Genomic DNA, 15,805 nt, shown 5'->3' with positions numbered 1-15,805 from the left:
TGTTTTATTTATAGTGCTTATCTTGTTGTTTTTGCTTATGTGCCTTGCTTCTGTTTATGGTTGTGTGCTTGCTCTGTGCTTATGGACATGCCATCAATCCGCTTTCATCTGTGCTTCTGTATGTTATTTTGTCTTTCTCTTATATACACTTTCACCATCAAGCTGCCAGGAACTGCAGATGAAAATTAGCTTGTATGGCTAAATCTGGCACATGTACGTGACTTAGGTGATCATGGTAACTAATGTGCCATAAAGGGGTGTACTTGGTCTGCAAAGGTGTCTGGGTCAATGTCACTCACTTCACCTGCAGAGGTTTAATGTTGTTGTTAGTCAGTGTAGTATCGTAAGACTACAAGAAGCACAACTGGAAGAAAAATGGGGAAAATGGACATTACGCAAGACTCAAACCATTGATATCATAATGGAGCTACACATGAATCCATCAAGACTGCATCAAAGGTCGGGCAAAATGTAGCCTCAGTGTATTTCTTTAACATTTTTAAAGATTTAAGATGGAATAAAGAGAGCAAAATAGGGCAAACTCTACATGAATAAACATTTAATAGTGCATTCATAACAGTGTATGCCTTCATTTATTTGCATATCAAACCCATATAAATTTCCAAATAACTTAATTCATGAAAATTTAACTTATGAAATCAAAGATACATGATATGGACATAGCAATGAAAACAATATAAAGCAATCCAACAAAAACACAGCACAAATTAAGACAGTCTGAAAAGGTGTATTTGTTGCTAGATGGTTATACTGGATTGCATTATATTGCACAGGTGTTGCTATTATTGTGTCCACTCCCTGTTGTAGTGTGTTGTAGTGTAGTGTACAACAGTCTTCCTGTAATCCTGGACTCAGACCAGCAGGGGGAGGTCAGGCTCCAAGAGTGAAACCTCCCAGTAACAGACTCCCAGCGTGCAGGCTGGTGTGTTGAAGCTCAGTGGTGAACCTCTGCCGCCACTCGAGCATCAAGTAACAGTTTCCTCCGCTGTGTTCGAGCACCTCAAACTACTGCACCTCCATCCACAGATTCATGAGTCCAGGTACAGCATCAGCTCCTGAGGTGGATCTCAGCCACAACCTGCCCCTCAGACGAGGGCAGACGACTCACTGCATTGTCCGCTCAGCAGCTTCACTCGAGGATCTCACAGTCACGTATGCAAGAGGTCAATATCGGCTGTGCTCGTCTGTTGCTGTGACAATGACATCCATCCAAATTCGCATGGATACTGGATTGGTAGCCACAAGAAAAAAGAGACGGTCGTACGTCTTCACGCAGAACGTCAGGCTGGGCCGGGGAGACTGAAGGGAAGACAGACAGTAAGAATGTGATAAGTCATGATGAAGAGGAGGCTCTCTGACAGGACTCTCACTAGAGAGATTTTACAAACCCAAAAGCTATTAAAAAATAAATAGCTGTTAATAGGCTGGTGTTGCTTTCATCTACAAGAATTCTTTGTCTTTACACCGAAATGCAAAACCCCAAATCCTTTTTCATGTACAGACTGCAGCAGATACAGTTTCTCTGGCTCTATCAGTAGAGAAGGCTGGTAATTAGGTGTTTAATACAACTTGGACTAGAACTATAGACTGTACATAAAGACAGACGACATGACAGCTCCCCAAAAGTGAAGGCAAAACATCTAGATTGCCTCCTGGTGGCTGGCTGCAGTATAGCCCGCCAATAAAGCCCTCCGTCCCCACATTAGCCGATGGAACATAAGCCAAAATAAAAACTCATCACAACTCATTATAACTTGATTGACAAATGTGTGAGTCAATCAGTGGGCTCGCACTGAGTGGCGCTGCTAGCGATTGATCGGACAGGTGTATGGGCAGGAAACTTGATACTGCAGAGTTCACTACTGCATAGACTCTGCCTTTGAAAGACATCACAGGAGCAAGATGGTAGAAGCTGTATCCGGGATATTTTAGCTTTACTTCTGTACAGTGGGGATAAGTGGAGATGTGTTGTCTATCTTTATATACAGTCAATAACTACAACACTGAAGTGAAAAATGTGACTTTTTGTGCACAGTTGTTCAGTAATGAAAGACATTCTAAGATCCTTTACTTAAAGGTCCACTGTGTAAGATTTCGGGGCATCTATTGGCAGAAATGGAAAATAATATTCATAACTACGTTTTTAGTTATTTATAATCACTTGAAAGCGGGTCCTCTTCCATGGAGTTTGCCAAGTTGTTCTACAGTAGCCCAGAGCGGACAATTCAAACACTGGCTCTAAATAGGACCATTCGAGTTTACATGTCAGCCACAGTAGTTCTCCAGCATGTATGGCACACAGGAGAAGATTCACTTGGCTGTAATCTGCAACCTCACCACTAGATGCCACTAACTCCAACATACTAGACAGTACAAGTCTAGTGAAATAAAAGTACCACTTCAACAAGTTACAAATAAAAGTCCTGTTTCCAAATTCCTACCAAAATAAAAGTAGTATTATCAGTTAAATGTACTGTAAGCATCAAAGGTAAAAGAACTTTTGCTGCAGAAAAATTGCCCCCATTACTGATACATATTATTATACATTATGTTATTAGATTGTTAGTGCTGAAGCATCTGTTTATTACAGTCCAAACTCCACCTCATCATCTATAAAACCCTCTATAACCTGGCTGCTCCCTACCTGTCAGAGGGGAAAAGTCCCTTTGGTGAAACACTGGTTAATTAATCAATGTATTTTTAATGTAGAACCTTAATTTTAAAAAGTAACTAGTCACTACAGCTATTTACTAAATGTAAAGGAGTAACAACTACAAAATTTCCCCATGAAAAGCAATGGAGTATAAAGTAGAAAGAAGCATTAAAGGGAAACAAATAAAAAGTACCTAAAATTTTACAGGTACATTGTTTAGTACTTGAGTAAATGTACCTCTTAGCTACTTTCCACACCTGCAGTTTTCCTGAAGGCAAACCATTTTGTTGTTTTACATGAGCAGTTGTAAAAACTCCTCATGGTGAGTTCTGTAAACACACAAATGACAGGGTGTCCAGTCGTAATTGTTATGCAATTTTAAACCCACAGTGTCGTGTGAAACTGGGACTTGCCATCAGCAAACAGAGCTCTACTCTGCAGTGTTACTGACACCTGACACCAGCCTTTGATTTCTAATACAGTGACTGTAGAGATCATCTGTCGTTAATCCCATGCAAATCTGCTGTGTCTATATGCCAATGCAGTGACCCACTGGAGAGGAAATTACCTCATATCTTTAACCCTTTCCAAACTGGAGTGACATCACTTTTCTTGTGCTGCTGTCAGATGGCTTTTGCAAGTATTTTAACCTTTAAACCCTGAGGACATTGTTGAGATTTCTTTTTAAAACATAGGAATAAAGGGAAAGAGCAGCGCATATTTTTAATGAATTTTCTTGATTGTAATTTTGTCTTTTCTGCTAATTTCTTGCTAATTTTCTGAGGGGCATTTCTTCTTTTGTTGCTCATTGCCTTCTTCTCATATTCTAAAAAGCCAATTTGCTCAGGTTTTAAGGCGTTAAAATAAACTTTATGTCATGTGAGCACACCACAGTGAGCACACATGGGAAGTAAATTCCCAAATCACTTGAAATCCCGAGGCAGATCTAGTTCAGTTAAAATAGTACTCAAACAAAGATATGCTCTGAAAAAAACAATATCTGACATCCAAGGCCTATTTTAGTCCTGAAAGCACATTGTGTAAAAAGGCACCAATCAATCGTCTAAATTGTCTAGACTGCCCTGAACATTATGTAAAGTCTCCAGAAGTCCAGTTTAAAATCCATCAAATCTAGACACTTGGCACAGACCCTCAGCAGGGTGAAAAACTCCACAGACGTTGATAGATTTCTTTGAGTCAGTATGTTGGTGTATGAGAACTCACAGAAGTGGCTGTTCGTAGATGGTCGAGGTAAACTTCTTCTATGGCCTGAAAGTATATGACCCCCTTCAGCTTCCTCTCATCACAGTCTGCAACACAAGAAAAAATATATTGTAACAACATGCCCATTAGGATTTGATGGATCTATTCAAGGGAAAAAGTTATCACCACTTTGCAACTTTATAATGCATTTAAAAAAGATGGATCATTATCTTAAGTCCTCTTTTTTTTGACTGCACGAAGGTAAAGTAAAAAAAACAACAACTGCTTTTAAAGTTGTTTTCTCTTCATGAAAAACATCTTTTGGGGAAAAACAATAGAATGCATAGCAGCGTAAGTGGAGGATGGAGGCTGGAAAATAATCCTACTCATAGAATATGATTTTACAAAATGTCTGACTTCCTTTCAGTGAGTTAACAGTCAGTATGTGCGCACACATCTCTCCCAGCCAGTCTAACCTGTATAGTAGGCGAGTCGTCTGTGGTCCATGTCAAACAGGAACCATCTCTTCTTCCAGGTCTTGACCCTCCCCCCTCGTTTCGTCAGGAAGCCTGCGCAGCGCCGAGACGTCAGCCGCAGGTCCGTGCAGCTGGTCACTCCGTGACCCAGAGACTCCACGTGGGCCCGGAGGTCAAAGTTCGGAGACAGGAAAAGGGGCAGGCTGCACGGCTGGAGGGCCTTCAGATGATAAAAATGTAATTGTATGGGTCATGATACTGAGTATTTCTGTTTGGCCTGAAAAGATTTGTTCTGCTTTTTCTTCTACATATTCTGTGTCTACTTTACCTTGTCCAGATCCCACACTAAAGTCATCACTTTTACAATCATCACGAGCAGGCTGTGTAAAAATCAGCCAGATTTAATCAAAGTAACTGCTTTGAGTTGAAGTAACATTTTTTCGACTTATATAATGATATATAAGGGAAACACCAGTTTGAAATCTGCCTTTACATGCAACCCTGCTGATTTTTGAAGTCATGGTGAGAAGCCAGTTGATAGTTTCTCACTTGGCAGGTAATTCAACTTGATCCTGACTTCCCCCTGGAGTTTAAGGTTCAGAGTTTGAGATCTGGGTGATGCAGAATAAACATGGAGATATATTTATTCTAAGAAGTTTATAATAGTTATGGTCTGGACAGTTCTGCTGACGGCCCCTCCTGTATTTCTCATGTCTTTCTCCTCTTCCTCTTTTCATCTTCCTCCTTCTTTTTCTTCCTCCTCAAAATGCTCTGCCTCAACTTATTATATCTTGCTTTCCTTTTTTACTGATGCTTCTTGTTACTGCATTACTCTCTTTGCTACTGTAATACTGTAATTTTTTTTGCTGTGAGACTGATAAAGGATTATCTTAACACAGCCTTATAGTAATTATGTCATACATACCTCTGGGGAGTTTGGGAGAGAACTGGCCTTTGGTTGCTCCTTTGGTTCTGGCTCTGGCCTTGGTGGGGTCTCTGGCTCCGGTGGTTCTGTTTTGGGGGAGTTTAGCTCTTTCTGCCGTCTCTCCTCCAACAACAAACGCCGTCGCTCTTCCTGGGTGCGCACATGTGTCACTGATCATTATTATTCTTCCAAATGATGTGATTTCAGTGTAAGAAACTTAGATAGACAATGATGAAACTGCTCTAACAGAGTTGTGTTTATGATGGATTCCTGGATGAAAGAAACCTAACATCAATCTACCACTGAACATTTCCCTGTCTTGTTTCACACTCCACATAAACTCACAATCGCACAGCATTCGCCGATGCTGCAAACACGCATTACAAACATCCACACATCTGCTGGCTGTTTTCCTGGACCATCATGTGCAAGCTGAGTGGGTGTCAGTGATCAGACAGCCGTGTCTAATGCAGTGTGTCGCTGGAGATTAGAGGTGTCAGCGAGTGTTTCCCACGGCAGGTGACTCACCCTCTCTCTGAGCAGCCTCTCTCTCTCTGCCTTGGCTTCCCTCAGTTTCTTCTCAATCTCCATGAGATCCAACAGAGACGGGCTGTGAAAGGAAGGGAAGTTAAAGTCAGAAATCAGAATAACTGCATCAGGTTCGTACAGCAAAGGTTGAGATGCAAACAACCCTAGTATGTGTGGAAGGGTGTTAAATCCTCAGAAGTAAAAATCAGGAGCAGCACTGCAATTAAATTGTTTATTCACATAATCAGTGCACCGTCCTGCCACAGATTTCCAACTCTCCACATTTAGCATATAAACTGTGTTTGCTTTAACCAAATAAAGCTGGTATTACAGTTACCATGCGGCATTATGAATACGTAAATATAAAAACAAACAAAATGATCAAATTCCATTAAACCTTCATTCTGAAGTTAATTTGTACTTTGTCAATCAAAACAGCGACATCAGAAAAGTAACAGTCCAAACAGACCAAATCATGAACAAGATCATCAAATCCTGACAAAACTCAACATATATTGACAGACACAGAATTTAACAAAAAAAAAAAAGTTTTTTACATTTTATCAAATAAATAATTGTCCTACAGTCTATCACCATTTCCTTTAAATTTTGCTGAACATCACACTGAACACTGCAGTTAAAGCACCAAACAGTGATAAATAACCCACTGTAGAGTTGTCACCTTGTGGTAAAACATATTATTAAATGCTCATTTAGACTTATGAGTAATACTGATGGATGAGTTTAGACTCACTGTTACCTTCCTTATAAGGCTCAAATATGTTTTGCGTCTCTGGGCAGATTATTTGAGAGCTTTTTTAGTCAAAGATTGTTCTTTTGATAGTAAAGGTTGCTGATCCCTGCCAGGTTGCACACCATGCCATTGAGAGGCATGTCACGTGATGAGTAACACAGATGAGCAGCATGTGTCACTTAAACAGTAGACTTACTTTTGAGCTCGGACTGTCTACCCTTATTTTGTTCCAATACAGATAACTTGATGTCAGGTATGATAATAGCTGAGAGTTTCAGCTGTGACATCTTCAGATACTATGTCTACTGTGTTCCACTGAACAGTTTATACTGGACCTGCTTTAATTCACATGTTAAGTTATAGTAATTGAAGTTATGGTTTACATTGCAACTTGTTTTTTGCTGTCACTGAGGTATGAGCTACACTGAGTGTTGAGTTCTAGTCAGTATTTTACACTGGCATTATAATAACTTTGTTAGCTATGTACTCAGATTTAAAGGTCCAATCTGTAGGATTAAGGGCAATATACTGGCAATGGAATATAACACAGTAAGTATGTTTTCTTTAGTCTACAATCACCTGAAAGTAAGAATCGTTGTGGTTTCATTACCTGAGAAGGAGTCATTTATATTGACATAGGGAGCTTAAAAAACGACTATAATATCTGAATCTACAGCGGCCCAGAACGGACAATCAAACACTGGCTCTAGATTTGGCCATTCTGTTTTTGCATTGGCCACTGTAGTTTGCAGCCCGTCCAGGACAAGAGTGGCAGAAAAACACTGACTTTTTCTTTGTTTTGAAAATGGAAGAGACCTCTGCGGATAATTCTTCTCCCTATAAACACCCTCCGAACGTCTGGATCTTAAATTATCAGAGAATAAATATGAGCACACATTAGCAGGTGCTGGCCTAAAGCCCATCTCTGACATGCTGACAGCGTCAGAGAAACACTGATTTGTAACATGGAACTGCTTTATTCAGTGTTTTTGCCAATTTAAATCACTGGTCCCGTCTGTTTTGGAGAGGAAGAGACCTCTGCAGATAATTCAGCTCCCACTGAAAATGTCCTGAACGATGAACACTGCCCAACCAGGAGTTTCATCTGGTTGCAATTGCTACAGCCCACTGAATCCCCCTACATCTTACACACTGGACCTTTAAACCTTTGCACCAAGTTGCAGTCTCATTGTGAGTGTCTGAATGGTGCAGACCAATCAAAAATGCAGCTAAAAGTTCTGTATGTGAAAAAGTTAAAATAAAAAGAAGAGGCAGTGTTGCATAACTGACTCATGCTGCTGGCTGTGTGTTTTGTTACTTAAGGGGGGCAAGAAAAAGTGAGCCATCCCTAATTTATACTGCATTCATTTTAAAATGCATACTAGTCTGCCGAAAAGATTATTATAAAAAAGAAAACTTGAGTTGTGTTTTAGGAAGGAAACCTTTTTTGTGGCAAATATTGTTTATAGATGTAAGGACAGAACATCAAGTTCTTTGTTTACAGTGTAATGTAAGAACATATTTTCATGTCTGACAAATGTTTCACCACTGCAACAATATTTTATGGTGTTTTATGAGTCCATGTGTGCACGACACAACAAATAGGCTGGCTTTGTACTCCATTTACAAGCAGTTAACAGCACACTACACTTTACTGTTGCTGCTGCTGTGTTTTAATTGTGGATACACACATTTACACTCTGAGGGTCCAGAGTCAAAGTCCTTACTGAGTTGCTGATACTATTTGTTTCTGGGCTGGGAATGGTGCAATTCTTTAGATGAATATACTGGTTGGTTTGGCCCTCATTCCTACCCCTAATTATAACAATGTACTTACCAAGATAAGATCTGGGAACGCTGATGCTATAATGTTTGTTCCAGAGGGACAGGGGAGGGATGCGTTATTATGGATCATAATGTGACTGGCTAGAGTCCAAAATGTTCATTCAATCATAACCGACAGACTTTTGAGGAGCAGCGGCTAAAAATGCCCGATAAAAGTCAACAGCTCCACATGAAGGGGTATGAGGACACTGGAGGAAAGCTGGCAGAGGGTCCTGGGCCATGAACACAAACCTGGCGACCCTTGTGCCCTCCCTGTGTTTCTCTGGCTGAAAGCAGAGCACAGCCCAGGTCAGTGGGGCTTGCTGGAGGCTGCTTAGGGGCTGTGCCATACAGCGAGGTGGCTTAGAGTCAAGCCAGGGCCCGCAGAACATTCTGTGGACTTTACCGGGGACCGAGAGGCAGTGAGAGGAGAGCTAAGGCCCGCAGAGCAAGGAGAGGTAGAGCAGAAGGTCTGAGGTGTCCGTGCCCACAGCTAAGTGCCCGCTGTCGGCTATCCTTTAGTGTCCACACACCCCTGGATGTGGGGCCTCCAACATGCCCTGTGGGCCCTGCCTCTCCAGCCCCAGTTAACCCTTCAGTTTTTTAAAAGCAAAGCACATATGAGGACAGACTCTGTTTATAGTAACATGGTGCGCATTGTACTAAGATCACAGCGACAATGTCAGTGGAAATGATCTTTTACGGTGACTGCACCTTCTATTCTAAAATAAAACCCTTCACCAATCCAGATTTCTCCATCCTGTGAGCAAAGGTATAAAAATGTCCCTACTGCTGCACGTAAAGGCCAAAGCAGTATAAGCACATTAACAAGCCGCCCTTCATTTCTCTCTTTAAGACAGTGCTTATCACACCAGCAGAGCAGTAACTGACCTGGCAGCACGAGAACTCGTTGCACTGTTGCACGGGGCGAGGAAACCGCCACCGTTGCTGGTCCCAGGTCTGTGCACGCTGCTGTGCCCATTGCTGAGCCTATGGGAGGGGTGGGGGGAAGTGAAAGGCTCTGGGCTCAGGCTGTCTGGAAGCGTCCTCACCAACCCTGAAGGGGGAAGGAGATAGAAGAAGACACGGGAGAACAACATGCATCAGTCAGGTTGGATAGCTTTATATAAGATGTGTGATGTGAGAGAATTTGTGCAACTGTGTATCAAGATGATGAATCACATAAGATGAAGAAATTTCAGTTACAGCTTTAAGAACAGACCGAGCAAGAAGAGGGACACCTGGCAAGACTTGACATGACGTGAAAAATAGATACTACTGACGAAATTAAGAATAAAAGCTCTTCTGTGGCTTATCCGGTCTATACAGGAAAATCCTGCTTTCCACCAACGTAATAACAACCTGCTGACTCTACTGACACACCTTTGATTTGACTAAAAGGGAGGGAGCTGAACAAACAGACAAAATGAGGACATAAGTGCAGAGAAAGCGAGTGTTGATTGTTCTGTATCATGCTGCTCTCAGCTTAAGCAATCAAGAGCACAATAGGAAAGAGAAAAAGAGGGCTGGTAGTGCAGCTCACCCTGTGCTGACAGCGGCCTATCGGTGAGTTTATTGTTGCGATGCGAGCTCCTTCTTCTGGGCAAACTGGCAGATTCTTTGCATGGTTCCTGCGAAATGAAACAAAAGAATGTTGAGCATGAGCTGTGTGATTTTAACTTCAACTTTGTTAAACTAGAGCTGAAGCAAGTAGGTGATGAAACAACTATCACAAATCTAATTTACTAGGCTTTTTTAGCACGTATATACCAAAATGCACAGCTAAAATTTTCTGTTTTTCTTTGCTGTCTGTGACATTAAATGAAGAATCCTTCTGTTTCGCACAAATCAGGACATTTTAAAGGAATGCTTCACCCCAAAATGATAATGTGTATATCAATTACCTACCATGTGCTGCATTGAATTCACAAATGAAATGTGTATATGAACAATGAATCAGAGACTATATTTGGTATATTAGAACATCCATTTACAAAACAAAGAGGTCTGCTGGCACTGACGCCTGGTGCTACCTGGCTACCTACCTGAACAAGCTGGAAGTTGGGATTTCAACTGAAAGTACGAGTAGAGTTCAAACGTGTTGGCGTGCTACTCATATGCATAAGTTTATCAAATGGTAAGGTTTTAACAAAAGTGCATGTCTTTAAGAAGCACTAAGCAGACGCCTGGATAAATGAGACTTGGATTAAACTGATGTTTTGATAAAGTTTTGTTGTTGTTAAATGTGGCGCCCATTTTCTTCAATTCATCAGAATTTTCTCTGCTTTATTTATGTATTTATTTATTTCATCTGTAGTCCCTGGGCAGGAAACAGAGAATCATTTCTCTGCTAAAAGACACCATTATATAAAAGAACAGAACAACAAAATAGAGCATATTCATGACAAAACGGCTTCAGCAATAACAACAGCAAGACAACACAACATCAAGTCATCGCAACAATACAACTACAACATTAAGATATAACAAGATTTCATAATGTTAGATCAAGTGTTTGAGTTCATGAGTTTTTGGATTCTTCGTTCACTGTGGGGGCATGCAAGAAAAACAAACTTGTCTTTGCAAACTTGAGGTAACTTGGGCTGAGTAACTGACAAGTATTTTTCTAAGAGGTCACACTGGACTCTAGAAAGTTGTGATGGACATTGTCTGACATGTCACAGACTAAAAGCTTGAAGGCATTTTAATCAATAATGAAAAGTTAGTTGTAAACACACACTGTATCCATGGTAACATGCTGAATACCTGAGGAGGCTTGTGAACCGTCAGAGGGGAGAGTGACATCATGCAGGGAGCTGAGCCGGTGACGTTCGACCAATTGGCGAGCGGCTTCTTCTCTTTGAGAACCTGTAGGACCAGATTCAGTTTCATTTGAAATCCAGGAACATATCTCTAATGAAAACTGGCATCAAGGCATAGTTTGAATGAACTGCGGCGGCAGGGACGACCGCAAACACATCAACTGCTGCGTTCGACATACCACATCTGACTGAGAATGAAAACTCCACTTCCAAGAAGGATTGTAATGAGTTAAAAATTATCATTGCCTCTCTATCTTTCCCTCTAACCCTCCCTCCCTGCTTGACTCACAAACACATGAGCAATTCAGACGCCACATGCAGTCCACCGTTTAACCCTTATCTCTCTCTTTCATTACTCTACACCAGAACATGCCCACAGCCGCAGGGAGTGTGTGGACAGTGAAGATTTATACAACGGCAACAGATCCTGGGTATTGTTTTCCTCTACATCTGTTTCTTATGTCCCTTGTTACAACATCCAACCGGATTCAATTAGCCTGAACTATCTACTACACAAGTCAATTTCCTTCAAGCTCTCAGCATTACAGTTCACTACACACATGTCAAAAGTGAACCACTTCCTGCACACAGTCATATTGTCGTCATACACACTTGGTCATGCTGTCTGACACTGTCTTGTCCCTCTCTCCTCCTCTGTACCGCCACTCCCTTCTGCCCTCCCTCCAGCTGTTCCCATTCTGCCATTCAAGAGAGCTCATGAACTAAACAACACATTTTCTGACAGACACAATTTCAACACTCCAATAGATCCATTTAAGAGCATTTTGGGGGGGCTTACCGCTTATTGAAATGATGTGGAACCTCTCCCAGCTTAGCTTCAGTCTCTCTCACACATCCACGCACACACACTCACATGTCTACACACATTCACAAAAGCAGCACCCGCCCTCACACTGCTTACTCCACCCTCTATTGCTGTCCTTCCCTCCCTCTCTTACTCACCCGCTCACGCTCCCTCTCCCACTTTCTCACTCACTCATGCTCCCTCTTTATCTCTCTGTCTCTCTCTCCGTGTGTCTGATTTGCTTTTTCCTCGTCCAGATCTTGTCTCGTCCTCATTTTAACCGGTGCTGTCATAAGACTGATCAAAGGCAAACCACCGGCACAGCTCAGTTTAATTAGTGACTGAGTATATCACATACTTTGGAGCTGCAAGTGTTCATAATAAACATTGATAACACATGGCAGCGTTGGACAAACCACAGTCATTGGATGGTTTTGATAAAATCGAATTGAAAGCCCAGGGAAAAACAAACTTACAATATGTTTTGAGACTGAGAGATCACTGCTCTGTAATCACCAGGGTTCTAACACTTAAGACAAGTTAGATTTAAGACTTACAGACTTTTTAAAGCCACTCAAAATGACATTTAAGACCAATTAGGGACACATCAGGGATTTTGCCCAAATGTTTACTGTAACATAAAACATGACTTTTTCATCTTGTAGCCGAGGCGAGGGTAAAACAGAACACAGAAATACACGTTTGTTTTCTTGGCATTTTGTGTTTCGCACTGTGATGTGCGATTCTACTGCCTTCATTCCCATCATGCCAAATATAATAAACCGAGCCTCCTATGCATTGTTTTGTACTGGTTTCAGCCATGCTGCCAAATCTTTGTTAAACAGACAATTTTTGTTGAATTCACAGTTCCCCATGTCGTCCTGGGTACAGTGACAGCTAACCAACAGACAGTGGCTCCTCAGCTCTGAGCATCCTGCTGTAAAAAAATATGAGCATTGATGATTCCACAATCCTGATCTGTATTCATTCATTTTCCATAGTCGCTTATCCTGTTGGGGGTTGTGGGGGGGCTGGAGCCTATCCCAGCTGACACTGGGCGAAAAGCGGGGTACACCCTGGACAGGTCACCAGACCATCACAGGGCTGACACATAGAGACAGACAACCATTCACATTCACACCTACGGACAATTTAGAGTCACCAATTAACCTGCATGTCTTTGGACTGTGGGAGGAAGAAAGCCCCAGGAGAAAACCCACGCTGACACAGGGAGAACATACCCACTCCGCACAGAGGGGCTGCCCCACCCCTAGGTTCGAACCCCCCACCCCTGGGTTCGAACCAGTTACCCTCTGTGAGACACCAATGCTAACCACTGCACCACTGTGTCACCCACAATTCTGATCTGTCTGACGTTAATGTGAGAGGAATTTAGTCTTTTTTTTTTTTAAATAGATATTGAGATTTTATAATGCAACATCAAAAAAATGATTTATAAATTTCTTCTTCCAATGTGTTTTTATTTTTAAGATTTCTGAAAGACTGATTCAAGATATCTTAATACCAAGTAAGGCCTTAATTTTTGTCAATGAATGCAGTGCCTTTGAAGGCTTTTTAAGGATACACAGCTACCCTGGTAATCACACTATTGAGTAGTAATAATAGTAATGATAACAAACTAATCTCAGGTCGCCAACTGTGGCTCAGGAACTTTCACTCCTTAGGTTGATTTTCTCACCCATCTAAATTTACCTTTTTTCTGTGTTCTTGATGCATCATAGTATATATATCTCTGGTAGTGGATATACAGTAGATTGCACACTACTTTTTATGAGGCATTGTGAAAATTTAAACTGAACCCTCTTTAAATCTGTCTCTTTATTCAATTTCGCTTCTTTCATATCGTTCTATGTTTTCATATACTGCTTCCTTTTTATATTCCTTTTAATTTTGTAGGGTTTACATATTATACCGACCTGTGTTTTTCTTTTTATTGATACTTATTTACATATTTCTTTGTGTTTTTTTTTCTACTGATGCTTCCTGCTTGCACTATCCCTCTGTTGCTATAATGTTGCAAATTTCCCCGCTGTAGCACAAATAAAGGATTATCTTATCTTATCTCATCTCATCTGATCTTGCCTCTTAAAACGAAATGATGCATCTGAAAAGTCTCTGTAAACAATTTATTTGTTCAACCAACACTACATTAGCTGCTCTGTGGGAATTTTTCAGGTCAGAATAAGGGTAACACGTCATGCTTTGAATTCAGACATTCAAATAAACTAGGCGAACTAGGAAGAACATGGGGTCGATTTCTTACACAGCCTCAATTTTCATTAATGTACTGGTTTCTTTCTTTTGGCAAAATTCAAATGCCATTTCCAATATTAAAGCCAGACTAATGAATGAATCAGAATTAAATATTCCTCTTTGTCGTTAAGTAGCAATAGTTTAGGGTTGAAACAATTCCTTGAGAAACTCAAGCAACTCTTTTACTAAAAATCATTAATGCAAATTCTTTGCATCAAAGCTTCATTTAACCCATGATTGTATATACAGTACGCTGGGTAATAATAATTATTACTGTGGCACAATGCACTTATGCTGTGGACAGGTGACGTGAAGAAGACACCTCAGAATAGAAGACTTGATATAATACGCTAACTGCAAAATGGAGGAGAGGAAACAGCAAGAGGCGAAGAGAAGACCCAGGCCATAGAAAATGACAGAAAGTGTCCACAGTTTGAGATCAGTTCAAGCTGAAACAAAACAAAAACCCTGTGCAGTGTCTATTGTAAAACAAAACTAGTTTAACAGCATGACAGCAATACTTTTATTGAGCTAAAGTGAGCCAACTCAGGGACATGAGCTTCATTCATGTTAGTATGACAGTCTCTCATACATACACACACACACACACACACACACACACACAACTACATACACACACCCCTACTCCCCTCACAATGATGCACAAAATATTCCGAAAAGTAAAATATCAGGTGGTATAAGTAGCAGTGGGGGCAATTTGTCTACAAAGGAACCAATTAGTTTTCATTTAAGAGACCTGTCTTATCCATTACTGCTCTTTAACAAAGCAAAACTACTTCTTATCCCATTACTTTATGGATTAATCTGTAAAATACTCAGTCACTAAATTAATAGCTGCAGCCCTACAGTGGTTACAGTGACAGTCAACAATATCATAAATCACTCTTACTGTTTGGCTTGTGTGGACGAGGTCTCTCTTCTCTTTCCTCAAGGCGTTCAGCTCCCTCTCCTTCTCCCTCTCCATCTCCTTCAGCTGTCTCTCCAACTGCTGGACGCGATCCTGAAAATTCACAACATAATTCAACACTTCAGCGTGGACGGCCATATGTTTTCTCCCCCTCACAAGAAAAGGCATGTGCTGTATCGGATTCATCTGGCTGGCCTGAGTTGACCTAATCTTTTCATTGTGTTACAGTGTGATGTGGGTAAAACATCCCTGATGTGCAGGCGAATGCGGAGCCCTGAGCCGAGCTGATGTCCTCAGCCGAGACACGATGCAAATCAAACATACATTTTGCAAGTTAATGAGAGACACGAGTGGGACACGTGACAGCAGCAGAGCTGTGAGTGGAACTCAAATGAAATGATGGACTTGTATTATATCAGCACTTTGGGACGGCATATGTGACACAGACAGACAGACAGACAGACAGAGGGTATAGAGATGAGCAGTCATCTGGCCATACTGCAGCTGAGTCAACTCCCACTCCTCTCACACAATCCCCCTCTTCTTCTCTCCCTCTGCGCTCCTCCTCTTACATACTCCAGATAACTGGGGA

General features: G+C 41.2%; 1 protein-coding gene across 1 annotated transcript in view; it reads right to left on the bottom strand.

The window, feature by feature from the left end:
• Nucleotides 1-553: 553 nt before the first annotated feature.
• Nucleotides 554-15,805, bottom strand: part of phldb3 (pleckstrin homology-like domain, family B, member 3) — a 39,735-nt gene continuing 24,483 nt past the window's right edge. Inside the window, exons 8-16 of the mRNA XM_049583951.1 lie at nt 15,196-15,306; nt 11,151-11,252; nt 9,928-10,015; nt 9,276-9,441; nt 5,807-5,888; nt 5,279-5,428; nt 4,354-4,573; nt 3,899-3,984; nt 554-1,320 (exon numbers count right to left, since the gene is read on the bottom strand). Of these exons, the coding sequence (XP_049439908.1) occupies nt 1,186-1,320; nt 3,899-3,984; nt 4,354-4,573; nt 5,279-5,428; nt 5,807-5,888; nt 9,276-9,441; nt 9,928-10,015; nt 11,151-11,252; nt 15,196-15,306 (1,140 nt within the window). The 3' untranslated portion in view covers nt 554-1,185. The remainder of the gene's footprint in view (nt 1,321-3,898; nt 3,985-4,353; nt 4,574-5,278; nt 5,429-5,806; nt 5,889-9,275; nt 9,442-9,927; nt 10,016-11,150; nt 11,253-15,195; nt 15,307-15,805) is intronic.

Source organism: Epinephelus fuscoguttatus, linkage group LG8, assembly GCF_011397635.1.
Source record: "Epinephelus fuscoguttatus linkage group LG8, E.fuscoguttatus.final_Chr_v1".
Lineage (NCBI taxonomy): Eukaryota > Metazoa > Chordata > Actinopteri > Perciformes > Serranidae > Epinephelus > Epinephelus fuscoguttatus.
Note: the sequence above shows the minus strand (reverse complement) of the source record. Positions and strands in the feature narration are given on the sequence as shown.